Below are 17862 nucleotides of genomic sequence, written 5' to 3' on the forward strand. Positions count from 1 at the left end.
GGCCAATCTGATGGATGACTGCTCTCATGCAAATTTCAGTGCAAACTGACTGCTTTATCTCATCTGTTCTAAAAAAATCCATCAGTTAATCCAAGCATCTCTCCACTGGATGGCCCTTGGCTCTCCAGGTTGCTGCACTATCTTAACATTTAAAGCATTCTCAGGAAATTTACACTTGGCAGATTCGTATTCCTGATTAGAGGAAGACAGGTGATTATGATACTGGTGAGCAAAAAAGACCAGGGAATTCCTAGCTTCAATACATTTGTTGGCTGGTAAAAGGATGGGAGCAATTTTTCTGTTTTTCTCCCTTGAGTTTCTGGTTGGTTGGTTATTTTATTTGTGTATTTGCATTTTTGTTTGAATTTTTCTCTTGTTTATTTAAATTAACAAATTAAGAGCCAGAATGGCTCCATTCACATGCATAACACATTCTAATCCAGGCAGCAATCCCAGGAGCCATAAGCAACACAAGAAAAAAAACACCAGCTCTACTCAGTAAAGATGAAGGCTAAAATAAGACTGTATTATCAAAGATCCCAGAGCACTAAGATATAAGTAAGTAATATATTAAATAAGTGCCAATACCACTGTCTACTCCTCTTACTGCCTTTTGCTACTTGATCCCACTCTTTTCCCCACATGGCAACATGTTTATGAAACCATACACCGAACAGACACCTGTTTACAAATCTAACCCAGCAAAAATGACCAAGTTTTAAGAAAAATCAGGTTCTGGTTCATGGTATGATCGAATTGAAGATATCCCTGCTCACTGAGGTGGGGTAGGACTAAGTGACCTTTGATAGCCCTTTCCAACTCAAACTATGCTATGGTTTTATATAGTGCCATAAATTCTTATACTGGCAATAAGGAAGGGCAGCAGGAACATAAAAAAGGTCCAACTGCCTTTTTGGAACCTAGTGCTGATGGTTCTGCTAACGGTGCGCTTTAGACTATAGAACAGCCCTGAAGTTAACAGTTAAACCTTTCAATGAGGAAACAAATCTATAGTGTATCTCCTAATCTGCAGCACCCTAACATAAATCCTGTGACTTGAAGTCAACCAAACCTCGGTGGTTTTTTACTCCCCCTTTTTTTTCTTTTGCTGCTGCTAATCAAATTACTGAAGATCGCTGACAGATGGGATTTGTGTTCAAACAAGTGAAATATCCAACTGAACCTGTGGGTCACTGCATCAAGTAAGTCCTAAAGAGGGTGATACCCAGACAGAGAGAGCTACTTGCCCGTCTGCTGTGGACCAAGGCTCCCTGTTCATCTACAGGCTCCTCTTTCTCCCCTTCTTGTTTCTCCTCCTTCTCTGGCACCTGAGATAGAAACCCAGATTAAGTAACCCAGTACTGTTCCAAAGTTACCAAAATTTCTATGGTAATTTAAGGCGCTAAAGGTTTAAAAAAAACGCTTCCTGCAGTTTCTGTTCTGCAGATTCCAATGCTATTGGATCAGACTCCTGCTGCACTGAATGCTAACATATATAACAAGGGGGCAAAGATTTTACCTCATTGTCACTGACTGCTGCAGGTCCCTCAGGAACCTCCTCAGTTTGCTGAGTGCCGTTCTCATCGGACGCAAGGCTCTGCTGTTCCATTTCCAGCTCCTTTCGTCGGGCCTTTCGCCGGCGTGTTTCTGCCCCAATGAGTGTGCCTAAAACAGGTGGAGGTAGGTGTTCTGCAGCATTTGGGCTACGTTTCTGCACAGGGCAATTCCGGTTCCCCTTGTGACACGCACAGTCCACTTTATAATTGCTGCTCCAAAACACAAACATAATTCGTGTCACTCTTCATTTCTCAACCCCTGCACAGAGACATTCAATACATCTCCTACTAAACATCTCACCACGTGCCAAAGCAAGGACAGCAGGCTACCTTATGGCCTCTATTGGAGAATATGCCAGCAGAACTGGACAGAATAGCCGGGAAATGCAATTCAGTAGAAAACGGAGCAATATGTAGAATGCGAGGAAAGGGCTGGAGAAGATGTCCAGTCCAGGAGGGCAGTGGAGAGCTCCTGGGTGAGGTGAAGGACTCACCAGATGTTGTACTCATAGTCAAAGGCGATGGTAACCTCTGTGTCCTTGGCTATGGTGGCAACAGCATAGATGCACAGGTGGATCATCCCATCAGCAATCACATGACGAACCTTGTTAAACGAAGTAGAAAGAAGTTGATGTCTCCACAGGTTGCATTTCCTACTTCCAAGAAGGAAGTCTCCTTTTGCAAAGTAGCTCTTATTCTACTCTATGAGTAATTATCCCAAATTCTCCATAGGGAAAAGCCTGCTTCACTGCTCTTGTCTCATACTGTGCTTTTCCACTTACAACTACTACCACCTGCTTACCCTCAGTATCATTGTGCAGCCAAAGGAAAGACATAAGAGAAATCTTCCTCTTCCAAAAAAACCTCCCTCATGTTCCCAAACTGTCTCATATTCCAAGTATAAACCATCAAACAGGCAAGTGACACAGAGAATTTACTGTACTTAGTGCATTTTGAGTTAGGGAAAGCACTAAGCTTATGTAAAACATGTATTTGCAGTAACAGTGATGATGAAAAGAGAATTTACCTCTGCATTTGGAGTGCAGGACCGCCTGATGAACCTGGCATCATTACCAAAGGTGCGGGCATCAACACACATCTCAACGCCATTGAACTTGGAGTAGAACAGCACAAAGGGATATGGCCTGCAGAAACAACACAACATCTCAGTCCCAAAACACCCCAACTCCCAAAGCACTGTTGTTAACAGGTCCCTCACTTCACTGGAAGCAGAACTTCCATCAGCACTACTGCTCTGGGGTTAGGTACTTCCAGCTATTTAAAAGATCTATTTCAGAGGGTTTGGTCCATAAGCAGAGCATCAAGCTGAGGTGATATATCTGATTTCCCACTTCTATGGAAGGCACAGCTGACAGGACCCTCTAAGTGAGCACTATCCCATAGAGACACCAGTCTCTCTGTGCCACGATGCTCTCATACCCATCATTTCATAGTACTCTTACTTTTTGAAGAAATGCCCATTGACCTCGAATTGCTGCCGTAACATAACCTTCCCTCGATACTCAATTATGAGGGTATCTAGTGCCAAGTCTCTCGCTGCCCTCAGGATCTTCCGGTGCTTCTGAACCCGAGTCACCCTTCCCAGCTGCAGCTGTAACAAAAACCAGAGCAAAAGAGGAACATTTGAACCAAAGGCCTCTAACTCATGAAGAATATTTTACCTATATAAAAAGAAAATATATTCTAATAGCAACACACAGAAACTCTGTCAGGTGAATATGTTGGTTATTTTATAATAATTCAGTAATGAGCAATAACCTTGATAATATTTATCAAAAGCAAACAGTATTTATTCCTTTCCTTCAACAATAGTCTGACAAATCTATTAGACCGAGTATTTCAGTCTCGCATCTAGGAGGCATAACCAGACCTGTCACTTGCTACTAACTGGGAATTGCTTTGCAATTATGGCCACTTTCACAGCCAGAAGAATTGAAATCTTCCCTAAATTGTGGGTTGTCACACATTCAGAGGAAAAAAATGCAAGCTTTTCCTTCTGCAGAGGATGGCAAATTCCAGCAAACAGGCCAAAGACTTAAGCTGGCAATTTCCATCTCCATCCAGAAACTTCTCTACTTATCTCTTCTCAACGAGTGCTGTTGATTTAAATTTTTTTTTAACATGAGGAACAAAATTTTTAATGAAGTAGTGACAGTTCATTAAAACATACGTTAAAGTCTTCAGCTCTACTACAACTGATTTTCACAACAATGTGTCTGACAGCATGAAACCACAACATTCTTTAAGTACAGACATCGAAATATGACATATTTTATGGAATAATGGAAGGGATATTATAAGCACTAGGGTATAGGAAAGACTTTTTCCATAAAAACAAAGTACTTTTCTTACTTAACAGATGAAACCTCTCTGTAAGTAAAGATTATGTGAAGAAGACTGGTTGCCTCACCATGACTGCTGTGCCTGTTCCTTCCTCACCATTCCATTCCCTGCTCATAAGGGCCCAGTTTTGATACTTTTCCAAAGTGAACTGAAGCATAAGTGCTCTGACTTTGGTAATAATGACAATTATGTATCTAAATTAGGAGTAAACCACAAAATTTTACTGAAAGCACATTCTCAATTTTTCCTGAGAGAACCTTCATTAGAAACAGCTACTGAGCACTCTGCTGAAATGCATAAAAATTAGTTTAAGGGGCTCAGCCTGAATAATGACAGAACACATGATATTTTAACCTTGTGGAAATAAAAGTTAATGTCTTAAGGCAGCACTCAGCACTGGGAACCCAGCAAAACCCTTGTACTGAGCACATGAAAATACTGAACCACAGGTCTTTTAAACCCTTTTTTCTGACTGGGATCTTCTATCTCCTCTGTTTAAAACCCCCTCAAGAAAATGACTTTTGTTGTTTCTATAAAACATTATATTGCAGATCTTGGATGAGCTAGTAAAGTAAGATCTATCTGTTGACTTCTCTCACTCAGATCCAGGATGAAGACAGCTTTATAAAAATATTCACTTGAAACCTATTCAGATGGGAGTAATGGTCCAGAGCTCCTCTTGAGATACAATCCAGGGCCACATTTGTCATGGGGTTTATCTGTTTTATACCACTCTGTCTGCCAGCAACTGGGAAAACCTGGATATATATACTGGAGACTCTGGAGAGCCTTGCAGGGTGTTCATCTCTTCAGGTCTTGGTCCTGACAGAAGCTCACAGAGGATTCCCTAAGTCCACAGAAACATGCTATTTCCAGTCTAAGAAGCCACACTGTTGGTTCTGATTTCTGATCAACAAACCCATGATATGAGTGAGCTGTAGGATGAGACTGTTTACACTACATGGAGTAGTGGCTAAATTACTTTTAGTACTCTGTACTATTCAACTATGGCAACAAATAAATAAATGGGACCAGATTTCCTAGTGTAGGACAGGAGATAAGAAGTATCAGAAGCTACTAGATGAATTAGGACCCAGTGTGTTTCCAGTTGAATAATTCTGTTTCTATACTATCACTGATTTGTTTTTTATACCTTCTCACCTAAGCTGGCCCTACACAGGAGGGTTAGACCAGATGACCTTCAGTGGTTCCTCCCAACCTAAACTGTTCTACTACTCTAAGAGCATAAAAAGATAATATCTTTCAGAAATTAATGTCTGGTAGCCTTCACTCTCACCTTTGTCCCATGACTGACTTGGGGAATACAGGTGGGATAAGCTGGGGTGGTCAAAGGAGGAGAAAGTCCATGCAGGAAAGAGAAACTCTGCATCTGTGTAACTTATTTATCTGAGTTTGGTGAAAGAGGAATGATCTCACAGCTCTTCTGGTAAGACACAGCTCAGCTTGTTTTCATTTTCTGAATTTAGAAATATGAAGTGGATTAGCTGCCATGCTTTCATGTGTGAAAAGAACAAATGATTTTATTCATGTCACAGGCTAGGGACTGCTGACTGCTAATCAGCCAAAACTGTTCTGATATGTTTGCAGAGCAACATCTGCATAATACTCAGTGGCTTTATTTTATAAAGGCCCTTTTGCTCTTCACTTCAGAATGTGAAATCAGTCAGGGGTTTGAGCTCAAGTCAGCAATTATCAGAGGCAGCAAAGGGCAAATACTAACCCTGGGTTTGGCTTGGCAACAATAGTCAGGAAAGTGATTCACAGCTTTCAGTTTGTCGAGCAACTGGCAGTAGCCAGGACTAAGATGATTTTCTTCATAACACTAAACAGCTTCATATTTTCACAACTTTCCCCTTGCATCATGAGGACAGCTGAGAACTGGTTTATCATAAAATCACAGAATAATTTAGGAAAAGCCCTCTAAGACCGAGTTCAACTGTTAACCAGTCCATTACTAACCCATATCCCACAGTGCCACATCCACAAGTCTTTTAAATATCTCCAGGAATACTGACTCCACCACTCCCCCAGGCAGCTATTCCAGTTTGGTAAACCTTCTGGTAAAAAAACCATAATCCTAATATCTAATGTAAACCTCTGCTGGTGCAACTTGAGACCATTTCCTCTTGTCTTACATAAAATATTCCAATGAACAAAATCCCATATCCTCCATGTATAACTGTTAACCCATCTTTCCCTACTCTTCCTGGTTTGAGGAAGCTTTCAGGTCACATCTCAATCTCTTTTAAGTAAATACCTGCATCATTGTTGACTGAAGTCAAATGACTCTGTGAACTACTAAGAGTATGCAGGGCATAATAAAACATTATTTTTATTCCTTTCTCCTCCCTCCAGTCTTCATGGCCTAAGAGAGCAGCAACAATATTTCTACACAGCTGGCAAATGTATATTTGCACAGCCTCCTGATTTTTTTTCTAGCTCAAAGTACCTATTTTCCCTTATCTCACAGAAAAGCTATTTTTGTGTTCAATAATGATACCTAGTTAATAGACAACTGATGCAAACCAAGAAGCCTTCTCAGTTTGCCTACCAAAGGTGAGATGAGTGAAACAAAAATAGAACACAGTGCATGAAAGCACGTGCTCCACACCTATGCAGGTGCCCTCCTCACAACACTCCACAGCCACCTCCTGAGCAGAGACAGCAGGACACAGGAGTGACAAGCAGCAACCCAGGACAGGCACCTGGTTTTTTCTCAGTGTCCAACAGAAACTACAAAGACCCCTGACACCTTCCCAGCATGTGCAATGACAAGTACCTGCCAACAGCTTGTTTACAGTAACTACAGCTCACTAACAAGTTTTGCAAGTTTCAACTTTTTTGTTTCTTTGGCATGTATCACATTTGGAGTCTTCTGATTTGCAATACTGGCCACATTTTCCTATGGGAAAACCTAAGCCTGTACTGGGGAGGGAGAGGCTGAAAGAGCATGGCAAGAACAAGCACATTATCTATGGTATATTTTATAGTCTTGTGTCGTGCTGCACACATATCAAGAAACACAGCATGTGTTTTATTACTTATTTCAGGACTTTTCCTAAAACCCATGTGAGGCAGACAGAATTGGTTACATTTAGTCTCAAAAAATATTATGATTTCTAGAGAAGTAGAACTTTTTCTTATCTGCATTTCCTGCTTTCTATAGAAAGGCTATAAAGAAATGTTTCTCCCCCCCCACAAGAAATCTTATTTATTGCAGAACCAGAGGCAAGAATGGAAGAAAGCTTGGTCCAAAGTCCTCTTTCTGCACTCTCCCTTACTGGCACTATCTGTGCTCTGCCTGAAGTGGTTCACCTGCATGAAGGCAGAGGGAAAGGTAGGAGGGAGCACATGAACTTCACTGAGTCAGCTGATATAAACAAGAAAGATTCAAGCACAAACATATACTTGATATTCAGGTTTCTGACTTTGCTCCCTTTACACAGAAGAAATGCCCCACTTCTCTATTGGAGCCCACCCTTTCAGATGCACCTATCTCCATTCTCCTGGACAAGGAAGGCCCAGGAAAGCCTAAACTGGGTAGGAAGGCTGAACTTTGTTCAATAAAGTATAGATAAGATGAAACAACAGCTAACAAGAGTATGAATGGGGAAGACATACACCACACAAACACATTGTTTTCCTGTTTCTGCTTGTTTACATGCACTCCATAAAGATGGCAAGACACCAACCACTGCTCATGGTTGGCAAGTTAGGGAGAGACCAGCTTCCTGAAGTCAGCTGTAGTTGTGCAGTATTTGGAAGTTACAAGAGTCCAAATAATCCAAAATACTGAAATAATGCTCAAAGGTTCTTTAAAATAGCCTTCCACACAACATGAGTCAAGAAATAAAATAAAAAATAAATAAAGGGGACTGGAAAACTCAGGTGGAAAGCAGGAAATTTCCTATCTCCAGCAAGTGACAGATCTGGTTTTGTCTCAGGCCATTCAGTGACCAAAGTATTTATGACAAAATACCTGTTAAACACATTACAGAAATGTGCAAAACATCCCCAACTTAGCAACACTGATTCAGTCTAATGCAAATATTTGTTAATTTCTGACTGGCACGATTTCTGATTCACTGTGTATCAAATCTCTGCCTGTTGGCCTGAGCTACAATACTGCTCACCATGCCCTGACCTACTCCCCCTCTGTCCTGCTTGCTCTCACCTGCATCTGGGACCCAATAACAGTATTATTGCAGGCCAGCTCAGTTTTGTTGATTGTGTCCAGCATAGCAGTTTTGCCCACATAGTCTTTATTAGAGTTGAGGTGCCGCTCCAGCAGGTTCTGCACGTCAGCACTGTACTGGTTGGTGAAGGCCTCCTCGTACTGGTCCGTCCAGAGGCGGATCCGATTCTCCCACCCTTCAGCTGTGTTTTCATCCAAGGCATGTGCTTCAGAAGGGGAATTCTGCACCAAACAGCAAAGAATGAATGGATAGTACACAGCAGGAAAACCTATCCACAGTGCTCCAAGCACATGAATAAGCTACAAGCTATGTAAGTGTTGGTTATGAGGACACATTTTTCAGCATCTGCACCCTCCAGAACATTGTACAACAGTGTCACTCAGAAATCTACTGAGATTTCTGTGCAAAACTAAGACCTCTTGAAAGTTGGTACTTGGCGCTGCTATATAAAATAAAATTAGGCTAGCACATGGCCAGAAAAAAAAATGTAAGCCACTTTGGAAAAATAATTAAGTACATTAAAAAAGCAAAGCCACAGAACACACAAAGGCAAATAAATTTCATGTAGGCTTGTCCTGCAGTCAACCCACCAATGGCTAACACAATGTTTAGTGATGCTGACTGCATCTCAATCTTTGCAGTGACTGATCCAAAAATAGTCCTGAACCTTCTAGCTAAATGGTCACCAGAGTTTCAAGAAACTGAATGTAGAGCATAAGCTAATACCCACAGGGTTAAAACTGCAAGTCTTAAGCACAGTAAAGAAGAGAGGGCAAAATCAGGTAATCCGTTTAGACTGTCTTGTAAAGGAGGGGAAAACAGAAGCTGGTAGAAAGAAAAAGACTTAAGCTTCATTCTTTACTTGGCAGTAGTTGAAGTAGCTCAACAAATACTCCAGAGCTCAGCAACTCAACTGACTTCATAAAGCACTGAGACACATATGACACTGAGGTCTTAGTAACAAGGACAAGTGAAGAGCAATCATTATTTTAATCATATATATTAAAAACATAGTAAGAGTTGCCATGCATTTTTACCCTCTCAAGTCACTTGCATGCTATGGAGATGGTGCATAGGGACACCACATGTCCTCTTTCCTCTCAGCCACCTGCCAGAAGCCACTGCCAGCTGCAGGACTGGGGTCAGGTGGAGCTGAGCAAACCTTAAGGCACCTCTTGTGTTTAGAAATAAATGCAGCTTACAGTTCAAGTCTACTTTTTTTGTCAAATAACCTTCCTATTCAGTGGCCACACCTATCACTACTGCAGGAAGTCAGAGATAAATATATTGTCCCATCCATTCCTAGTAAGAGGATGTGGAGACAAACAAGGCAGCACTCCTAGGGACTCCCAATATTAAACTTGTGAACTACTTTGATGTCCAAGCTTGAAATAGCTTTGATGCAATCAAACAATAACTGCCCTCACAGAAGAGCAGCCACAACCAGTTCTACATCCCTTACATCAAACACCCCACTCCCAAGTGCCATGAATCAATCACCTCTCAGAACTGGATTGCATTATCTGACTGGAAGCTATCAGAAGCAAATGGAAGGTTCAAGGGGCCATTCCTGTGATAGCCTTTTGAATAGGCCTCCTTGTGGTGCACTGTAAGGTTGGAGTTATTACAAGGCTGGCCCCACAATCAGAAGTTTCCCAGGGAAACCAAAAGAGGGAAAAAATAAAGGGGGAAAAGCCCCACCACCAACACAGAGGGTTGTCATTTCTACTCACCTTCATCCTCAGAGACTTTCGTGAGCCCTCTCGAAAAGCCTGTCCCCCAGACAAGGAGAGAGAGAAAAAAACAAAGTATTATAAATTCCCTAAGAACTAGAATCTCACACTCACTTCAATCCTTAATAAAAGATGGCAAGAATTACAGGAAAACCTACACAAGAAACAATGAACCTGAACAAAAAGAGACTCTGCAATGCAAATCCAGTTGAAACTGCTGAAAAGCTTGATGGCCAGGATTTCTGAACTAAAAAAGCCTGCCTCACACTTAGTAAAAATGTCAAGATCAAAACCAAAACTTTCCCAACTAACCTCACTTGCTTTGACACAAGAAAGGTCCAGCAACGGAATTAAGGTGGTTCACAACAACAAAATAACCCCTCCAGACCACACATCGTTCCTGCCCCCCAGTATTTTATTTAATCAGTGCCTACCAGAAGAACTTCAAGGGAAACCTAGCCTGTGGAAAATCATGGTAAAGCTGGCAGATGATGGGAAAGAACCAGCTGCTCACACACTTGCATTCCAATATAAGCAATTCAAAATTATTTCAGTCCCCAGATCCTCATAAACAAGACAGTAAAGTCATCCCTCAACAAATGTTCATCACTACCTACATAGTTTTCCACACAGGCACTATCTCTGTCCCTGAAGAACAGTGCCAAGAAGCTCTGCAGCCCAAATTCCTCAACAAAGCCTGCTAAAAAATACCACGCTCCCTTCATTTTTCATTCTATTCACAGACTGACCCTTTCCCACAAACAGCCAGACTCCAAAAGCTACTTCCCCAAATCCTAATACAGCAAAAGGAAAAAATATGTAATTGAGTCCAAGCGCTGAGCATGAATGGACAGCATTGGGAAATAAGGGTGGAGCTCCAGCAAGGTAATTTTTAAACCAACAGCCACGTACTCCAGCAGGTCACAAATACAAGGCGTCCCATTATTACACCCAAAAGAGCAATTCTTGACAGAACAAAAATATCTTGTCTGCTGCCCGCTTGTCAACCTGCTCATAACAACACTCTGCACAGCATTTGGTAGGAACTGCAGCAACCTTGTCTCTCTCCACATACCTTGATCTTTTTGGCCTTTGGAGCAGCACGAGCCTTTTCTGTACTCCTCTTCCTCTTCTTGGGTTTGCTCCTGCGGACGCGGTTGACGGTCAGCGTGATGCTGGTGGGCGTGTGCTGCGTGGCCGTGTACAGCACTGTGGAGGGCGAGAGTTCTTCATCCCAGCTCTCAGTGGCACTGCTGTCCCCGCCTAGAGAGACAAGTGCTTCATGAGAACAGCTTCTCATCCCTGAGAGCACAGCTTACCCTTATGTCCGTTTTCATCAAGACAACTTGCTGCCCCTGCATAGCTCTTCCCTGAGAGTATTATACCACCTCAGTTTTCCCACCCAAACTGGGAACAGGTGTTCCAAACTTCTGATATGTCACAGAATGGCACTGATGAAAATTCTCCTTTTCTGTTCGCAAGATAATCTGATTTTCCCTAGAGCTAACTGAGGTGAAGCGTAAGGAGAGGAGAAAATCCCAGTGGTTGGGAAGCAAAGAACATTAGCTGGCACTGATCACAGTGAAATGATTACAGCATCCAAAAGACAAAGGTCTTGAAGAAAGAAAATAAAGACACTGTTATCAGAATTATAACCTCAAACTCACCTGACACGTTGTCCTGCTTCCGGTGGCGGAGTCTGATCACCTTCCCCCTGCTCATTCCTCTGCCAAAGGAGAATGCACAATTGAAGCTGGTTTGTAGGAGTAAAGTCACTTGAAATTCAACAGGATGTCACAAGATGCGTGCCCTCAGTGGGGCCCAGGATGATAAGAACATCGATTTAACATCCTCATCTCCACTCCTGGTGCCACCAACACTTGTCAGGCTGACAACGCAAAGGAGGAGGGTCAATACTGGGTAAAGCACTGGAAAGAATGCTCCAGTTAGCAAAAGGAAGTCTGTCCCACAGCCCAAAGGTGACACGGTTCAGTATGAGCAGTCAAGACAAGGAGCAGCCCAGATCTGCACTGCACCAAAGCTTACCTGCACTTTTCACACTTGAGGAGGAAACCATCTTGAGAGACACTGCAGTGGCACCAAGTGGGAATTGATTCCCCTTCTGAGGAGCTCTCACTATCCCCGGAGTTCTCCTCATCAGGTGAGTGCAGGCCATTCAGTTCTGCACGAGGTATAATGGTCTGGACAGGAGGAGAGGCTGGCGGCGTTGGAGGAGGAGGGGCTCCATAATTATGATCCTGAAAATGAGTATTTGCAGTACTACTTTTAATGTGAAGATATGATGCCTAGAAACTGAAGTCCCAAATCCACAGTTCCCAGGTTAATATTTAACTCGTGTAAAACAATAGCTTGAATTCCTCAGCCTATCAAGAAGGTACAGTAATAGCTCTGAAACATGTAAATTATTTCCTTCAGCACCAATGAATTAAACTCAAAACCTATGAAAACAACCAGGCTATTTCGACATTAACTGCTGTACTGCTAATAATCTGAGATGACATAAGTGTTTAAACAGTGGAACCAGCTGCCCTGAGATGTAGAGTTTCTGTCTGTTGAGATATTCAAAACTCAACTGGACATGGTCTTGAGCAACCTGCTCAGGCAGAGCTTGAACAGGGAAGTTGGATTATGTGATCTCAAGAGGCCCCTTCCAACCTCAATGATTCTGTGACACCCTGTTCATCCCACAGCTTCAAGCCATGCTCCCCCTCCCATGCTCCTGACTGCTCCTTGATCCTCATTCTTTTAAGTTACCACTGTGAAAATCTATGCAGTTGAAACAAGTATAAATAGTGCACAATAAACCAAATGGGGCATAAAATTACCACCAGGAAAATATTATATATTCATATGTATTCACACTTCATTCATTTATTTCATTCAGTTAAAAATCTATCACCTAGAACACTAATAAAGTTTGCTGTAGAGTATGCGAGACTTCACAAACAATAAACACAGAAATGAAAAACGTATGGCAGAACTCAGCTCTAACTTAGTGTTCCCTAAGAAATAAGCCAAAATTCCTAAGGCTTAATAGGCAAAGAACTATGGAACAAGCAGAAAAGAGTAAAAGTAGACAGTAAAGAGCTGATTCACTGCAGAGAGAGTACTCACTGCGTAAGGCAGCCCGCGATAGCTGTGTTTCTGGGTGGCCCCATAGCCGTGGCTGGAGTACACATTCTTCTCACTGACAGCTGGACTAGCTTCCACAGACTCTGGGCTGCAGAAAGGGCCAGAAGTAAAACCCATCAATACAACATCATTTTTTTTAGTGCCAGTATTTCACTGCTCTTTTCTATTGAACACATGAGCTCAAAATGAAGAAACTTCATGAAATCGAGGTGGTGTCATGCGTTTCACCAAGCATCATGTGTGCAGAAACTGTACAGGATGAACCTGCTTTAAGAGGGAAGGAACTGAGTAAGGGCCACCCTATATAGCTCATTAAAACTAGGTCTCAGTCTGAGAAGTTAAAAAGGTAATTAGCAGGTAAGAAGCTCAGTTTCCTTATTGTTGAGGAAATTGGGTCTAGTTCAGCACTCGCATCTGAACCCAGCTAGCCTAATCTCAAAGCCACTGAACAGTACTGCCATTTCATCTCTGCAACAGCTTATTTCAACTGCAGCTAAGCAGCTTTCCTGCACCTGCACTTGCTTCTCTCTCCCTCAGATACCAATTGTTACTGAGTCCAACATCCTGTGATAAAGCCTGCATGAAAACTGCAGCTATCCTGACAGCAACTACCAGGAACTGGAGATTCCTGTTACAAAGAGACAACAAAATCCATGTCCTGGACAGATAGTGGTCACAGACAGATCAGATTCACCCTGTGCGTTCTATACAACAGCCTGCAATGAGCAGAACAGGAAATCTGCTGCTAAGGTACAATGCACTCTTCCACCACAGGGTGGTGAAAAAAAACAGCTAAAAATCAAAGGTATATCCTCAGCAGAAAGCTGCAGAAAACCTACTCAGAGAAGGGATAGCTGCAATTCAATGCAGGGGATATTAGATAATGAGGCTACAGACAGAACACCAGCAAGGAAACATGCTGTCTTCTGTTACAAGGAGAAGATACAAGTCAGATAACCTGCACAGATCAGAAGTAGGGCCTGTATCAGAGTATGGCAGAATATTACTGAATCATGTCTGCAGATAGAATCTTCATCAAAATTACAGCATGGAGCTGAGCAAGCAGGGAAGAAAAACATAGAAAAGGAAAACTTTACCTCAGACCTCTGCTGCTCTGGTGAGATCTCACAGGATTCTCAGTGGGTCCTACATAGTCAGCATGAATCAGGCACCATCAAACAATGGCCAGCAATCACACGTGGGGCAGGGCTTAGGCACCCAAGAAGAGTAACCCCTTGCCCTTTGGACTTCCTATTAGCTCTTGAAATCTCTGCTGCACTGAAGTTTGCCCCACCCTGCCACTCAACCTCATCTATTCTCCAAGGCACCAACCTCTGAGCTTCTGGCTTATTCTGGAGTAAGGTGGGTCTGTCTTTGCAACATAGAGGAGCAATAATTTATTGTACAAAGAACTGCAGAAAGTAGAAGACATTACACCTATGCAAAAAACATCTCTGTAGCTCAGGATTTAGGTGCATGACATGATAAATTCAGTCAGTTTTCAATGTGACTACAGCCAGCTAAACTGTCAGAAGCAGGAGATATAGATGTTCTCTCTCAAAGGATGTATTTCTTAATAAAAGGTACCATGTAGAGCTTGCCACATAATCCAGCCTTTGCAACAATCCTTTAGGACTTTCAGATTGGTACAGTGTCAAATCCATTCAGGTTTAATAACCCTTTCAGAAATATTTCAGTATTAGAAGGAAAAGAGCCTAAACTCTCTAAACAGCAGATATGTCCTCTGTCCAAGTCACCCACATTCCTAAGCACAGTCAGACTGGAATACCAGCAATGCTCTGCAAGCATTAGCAATAAAACTTCAGAATTGTTGGTGCAACGGTGTCCAGGGGCAACAACGCTGGGGCCCATGCTTCCTCAGCAGCAGCATGCCAAGGAGCTTCCACACCTCCCAATATGCAGTCAGACTAACACAGAAAACTACTCTGCAGCCTCCATATCACCCTCAGATGAACAGCAACACCCTACACCATTTTCACCTCCTCTCTGTATCAGAGGCTGGGGAAGATGCTAAAGCTCAGCCTGTAAAGAGATCAGCTCATTTTCCTTTTACCTTCCCCACTGCCTTCGTGGTGCACATCTCAGAATAAATTCCTTTTAAGAGGTACAAAGCTCAGGTACCCCAGACTTAATGTATCAAACCAAAGAGTTTCAAAGGCAAAGTGAAGGACAGCCTTAACTTTGAACAGACCCATGAAGGACACTTCAGCAGTAACAGTGCATTGATGCAAAGCCTGGAGAATGAAGTCCTGGCATTCCCAATTTTTAGAAAACAGGCAGAGAAACCAATTCAGAAATCTTCAAACACCTTTTTTCGAAGCACTCCAGCCTAGCCTCAAGTTGGACCTACAAATTTCTGACAAGGGAAAAAGAAAATGCTTTGCAGAAGGTTTACAGTCAGTCTTTTTGATACTTAAATGCTACAAGGGACACATGCGCAGACACATCTGGCTCTTCTCCCTACCACGCTCAGCTTCGAAAGCAAAGTACATGAGCAAACTATTTAGCACTCTTCCTCCTGCCATAAACAGTTTAAAATTCCTGCATGTTGAGTCTTCAAAGAGCTGCTGTGGGAGAAGCAGGGTGACAAGCAGTACTAAATGATAGATCTTGAAAAGTGAAGGATCATGTAACCAGCGCAGATGAGTGACTTACTAGATTCTGATTCTCTGTTTAAAAACAACATGTAAAAATGTGGGCTTTAGGATGGAATGAAGCATCACAAAGCAGAATGGCCAGAATGGGGTCAGTGCCAAGACAGACAAAAAAGAGCATTAGCAGTCTTGCAGAGAGTACAACCATGTAGTCAAACTCTATGCACAGTCGAATTAGGGTGAGATGGAAGGGAAAAACAGTGATTCAAACCTCAGCCCACTGCTCTTACAGATCAAAATCAATAGTCTGGAGCAATTTCTGTTCTACACTGATCCAGCTGACATGCAGGTATTTGCATAATAGATACCTCTAGATAATACATGGGAGAAACCTATCTCCAAAACGTCATTTGTAGATTTTTGTAAAGAGATACTACACTCTGTGTTTCAAAGAAGGATGCAGGTAAGCAGGAGGCAGAAGCACACAGAAATAAACTTCAGCCCTTGCTCTCATCCTTGACAAAAACATATTCTAATCCTAGCTGACATCATTCAAACAAGGGTTTTAAGAAGAGATCACAATGCAGTATTTCCTGATTTTGAAATGCTCCTGACTCTGCAGAAGCAGAGTGTTTTTAAAGAAATGTAAGTCCTCTCCAACAGGCCTCAGAGATAAAGCTGCAGTGAGAGCCCTGCACATGATCCTGTGGTGGGGACTCCAAAGGATGCTCTCTGAGGTGTGCTCCTTGGAGTCTGCTCAGGGACAGAAACAAAATAAAGGTGCCTACCCAGGCTGATGCTGTCTCACATCTCTGTCAAACTCCAAAGGTCTCCACAAATCAGTCACACAAGACTGGTACCAAGTCTGAGCTAATAGGCTCTACTGAGAGGAAGGTTCAGCACGCTGATCCCTCACATTGCAGCTGTTGGAAAAGGAGCTGGTTTGTACCATGCCAACGTCAAGCCTGGGTACAGCAAATGCATGACAGCCTGCACTTGAGTATAGATTTACTAGCCAAGCTGATAAAAAACCCAAGGTTGAGTGCCTCATACTGCTGGAATTCTCCTTTTCCCCATATCCTCTGTCAAACTTACCAATTTCCATAACACTGCATTTGTTAATACCCATCTCTCAGCAGCCCCTTTCTCCCGAGTGGAGAAAGCACGGGCACCAATCCTACAGCCCGACTCCAGGTGAGCCCTCTGGCACCCTCCCGCTCTCCTTTCTCCTCATCCCTGGGGTAACACTCACTCCGATCCTGCAGCCATGTCGGAGTAGGACGTATCTGGTGTGGTGACTCCCAGAGGGATTGCAATGCTCATGACGCCCGTCGGGGATCACGGAGTCCAGAGGGCAGCGACTGGCCGCTCCGAGGGCGGAGAGGAGCCGCAGAGCCTCGGCCAACACGTCACGGACATGGGGAAACCTACCGGGGTAGAAACAAAGCATTGCATCTCCGTTATGGGGTCAGGTCTCCCTGGATGCCTCTAAAGAAGGCTTTCATAGCAAAGAAAAGCAGAAATAGATTTCCATCAGTGACATGCCACATCATTTTTACTTCATTTTCATATGTAGGGCCAGGGAAGAGGTACATGGCAGAAGTTTGGTGGGGAGGCTGGGGGTTTTTTACAGTGTTGGACTGACATGCAATGAGCTGCTTTGCCTTAAAGCTGATAATGACAGTTCCCTCCTCCCCCAAGTAAACTTAGGAATAATTATCAGATAAGTAATCTATTAGCTCCTTCTGCATATAAGCAGCAGCTGTCACCTATCACCCACAGCCCTCCATCAGCATTTCCTAACTCTTTCCCCAAACGAGCTGTAGGGAAAATCCCATCTCTGTGGACAACTAGACAATGCCAGGGTGGACCGAGCTGAGACCTCTCCCTGGAGATCAGTTTGGAGGTGCATTTGCCAGGCCCACAGCACAGGGGAGCGTGAGCGGCAGAGCAGCCGCTCCCACAGCACCGAGGGCTCCCCAGGGCCACGAGGCCCATCCCGGACTGCGCGGCGCTGGCTCAGCGAGCCCTGACACAGCGGCCCCGGCTGTCCCCGACACCTCCCCGCGGCACAGCCACGTCAGACGCCTGGGGAATGCGGCGGGACCATTGGCTGTGTGCGGGGAGCCGGGTGAGTCACGGCGGCACCGGGGCGCAGCCGCCGGCCGTGAGGGGAAGCCCGGGCTCCACCTTCCCTGCTGACCACAGCGCTTTGTACGGCCGC

The 17862-nt window shown here is 43.4% G+C and overlaps 1 protein-coding gene across 1 annotated transcript in view; it reads right to left on the reverse strand.

Annotated features, from left to right (window-relative positions):
- Positions 1-17862, reverse strand: part of SETD5 (SET domain containing 5) — a 76254-nt gene that overhangs the window by 33311 nt on the left and 25081 nt on the right. Inside the window, exons 2-13 of the mRNA XM_054280686.1 lie at positions 16891-17065; positions 13006-13111; positions 11917-12128; positions 11538-11596; positions 10946-11133; positions 9871-9909; positions 8116-8358; positions 3020-3168; positions 2584-2701; positions 2051-2160; positions 1520-1766; positions 1248-1328 (exon numbers count right to left, since the gene is read on the reverse strand). Of these exons, the coding sequence (XP_054136661.1) occupies positions 1248-1328; positions 1520-1766; positions 2051-2160; positions 2584-2701; positions 3020-3168; positions 8116-8358; positions 9871-9909; positions 10946-11133; positions 11538-11596; positions 11917-12128; positions 13006-13111; positions 16891-16961 (1623 nt within the window). The 5' untranslated portion in view covers positions 16962-17065. The remainder of the gene's footprint in view (positions 1-1247; positions 1329-1519; positions 1767-2050; positions 2161-2583; positions 2702-3019; positions 3169-8115; positions 8359-9870; positions 9910-10945; positions 11134-11537; positions 11597-11916; positions 12129-13005; positions 13112-16890; positions 17066-17862) is intronic.

This window comes from Melozone crissalis, unplaced genomic scaffold (genome assembly GCF_028551555.1).
Source record: "Melozone crissalis strain CALT ecotype California unplaced genomic scaffold, PUWL_Pcris_2 ptg000029l_1, whole genome shotgun sequence".
NCBI classification, from domain to species: Eukaryota; Metazoa; Chordata; class Aves; order Passeriformes; family Passerellidae; genus Melozone; species Melozone crissalis.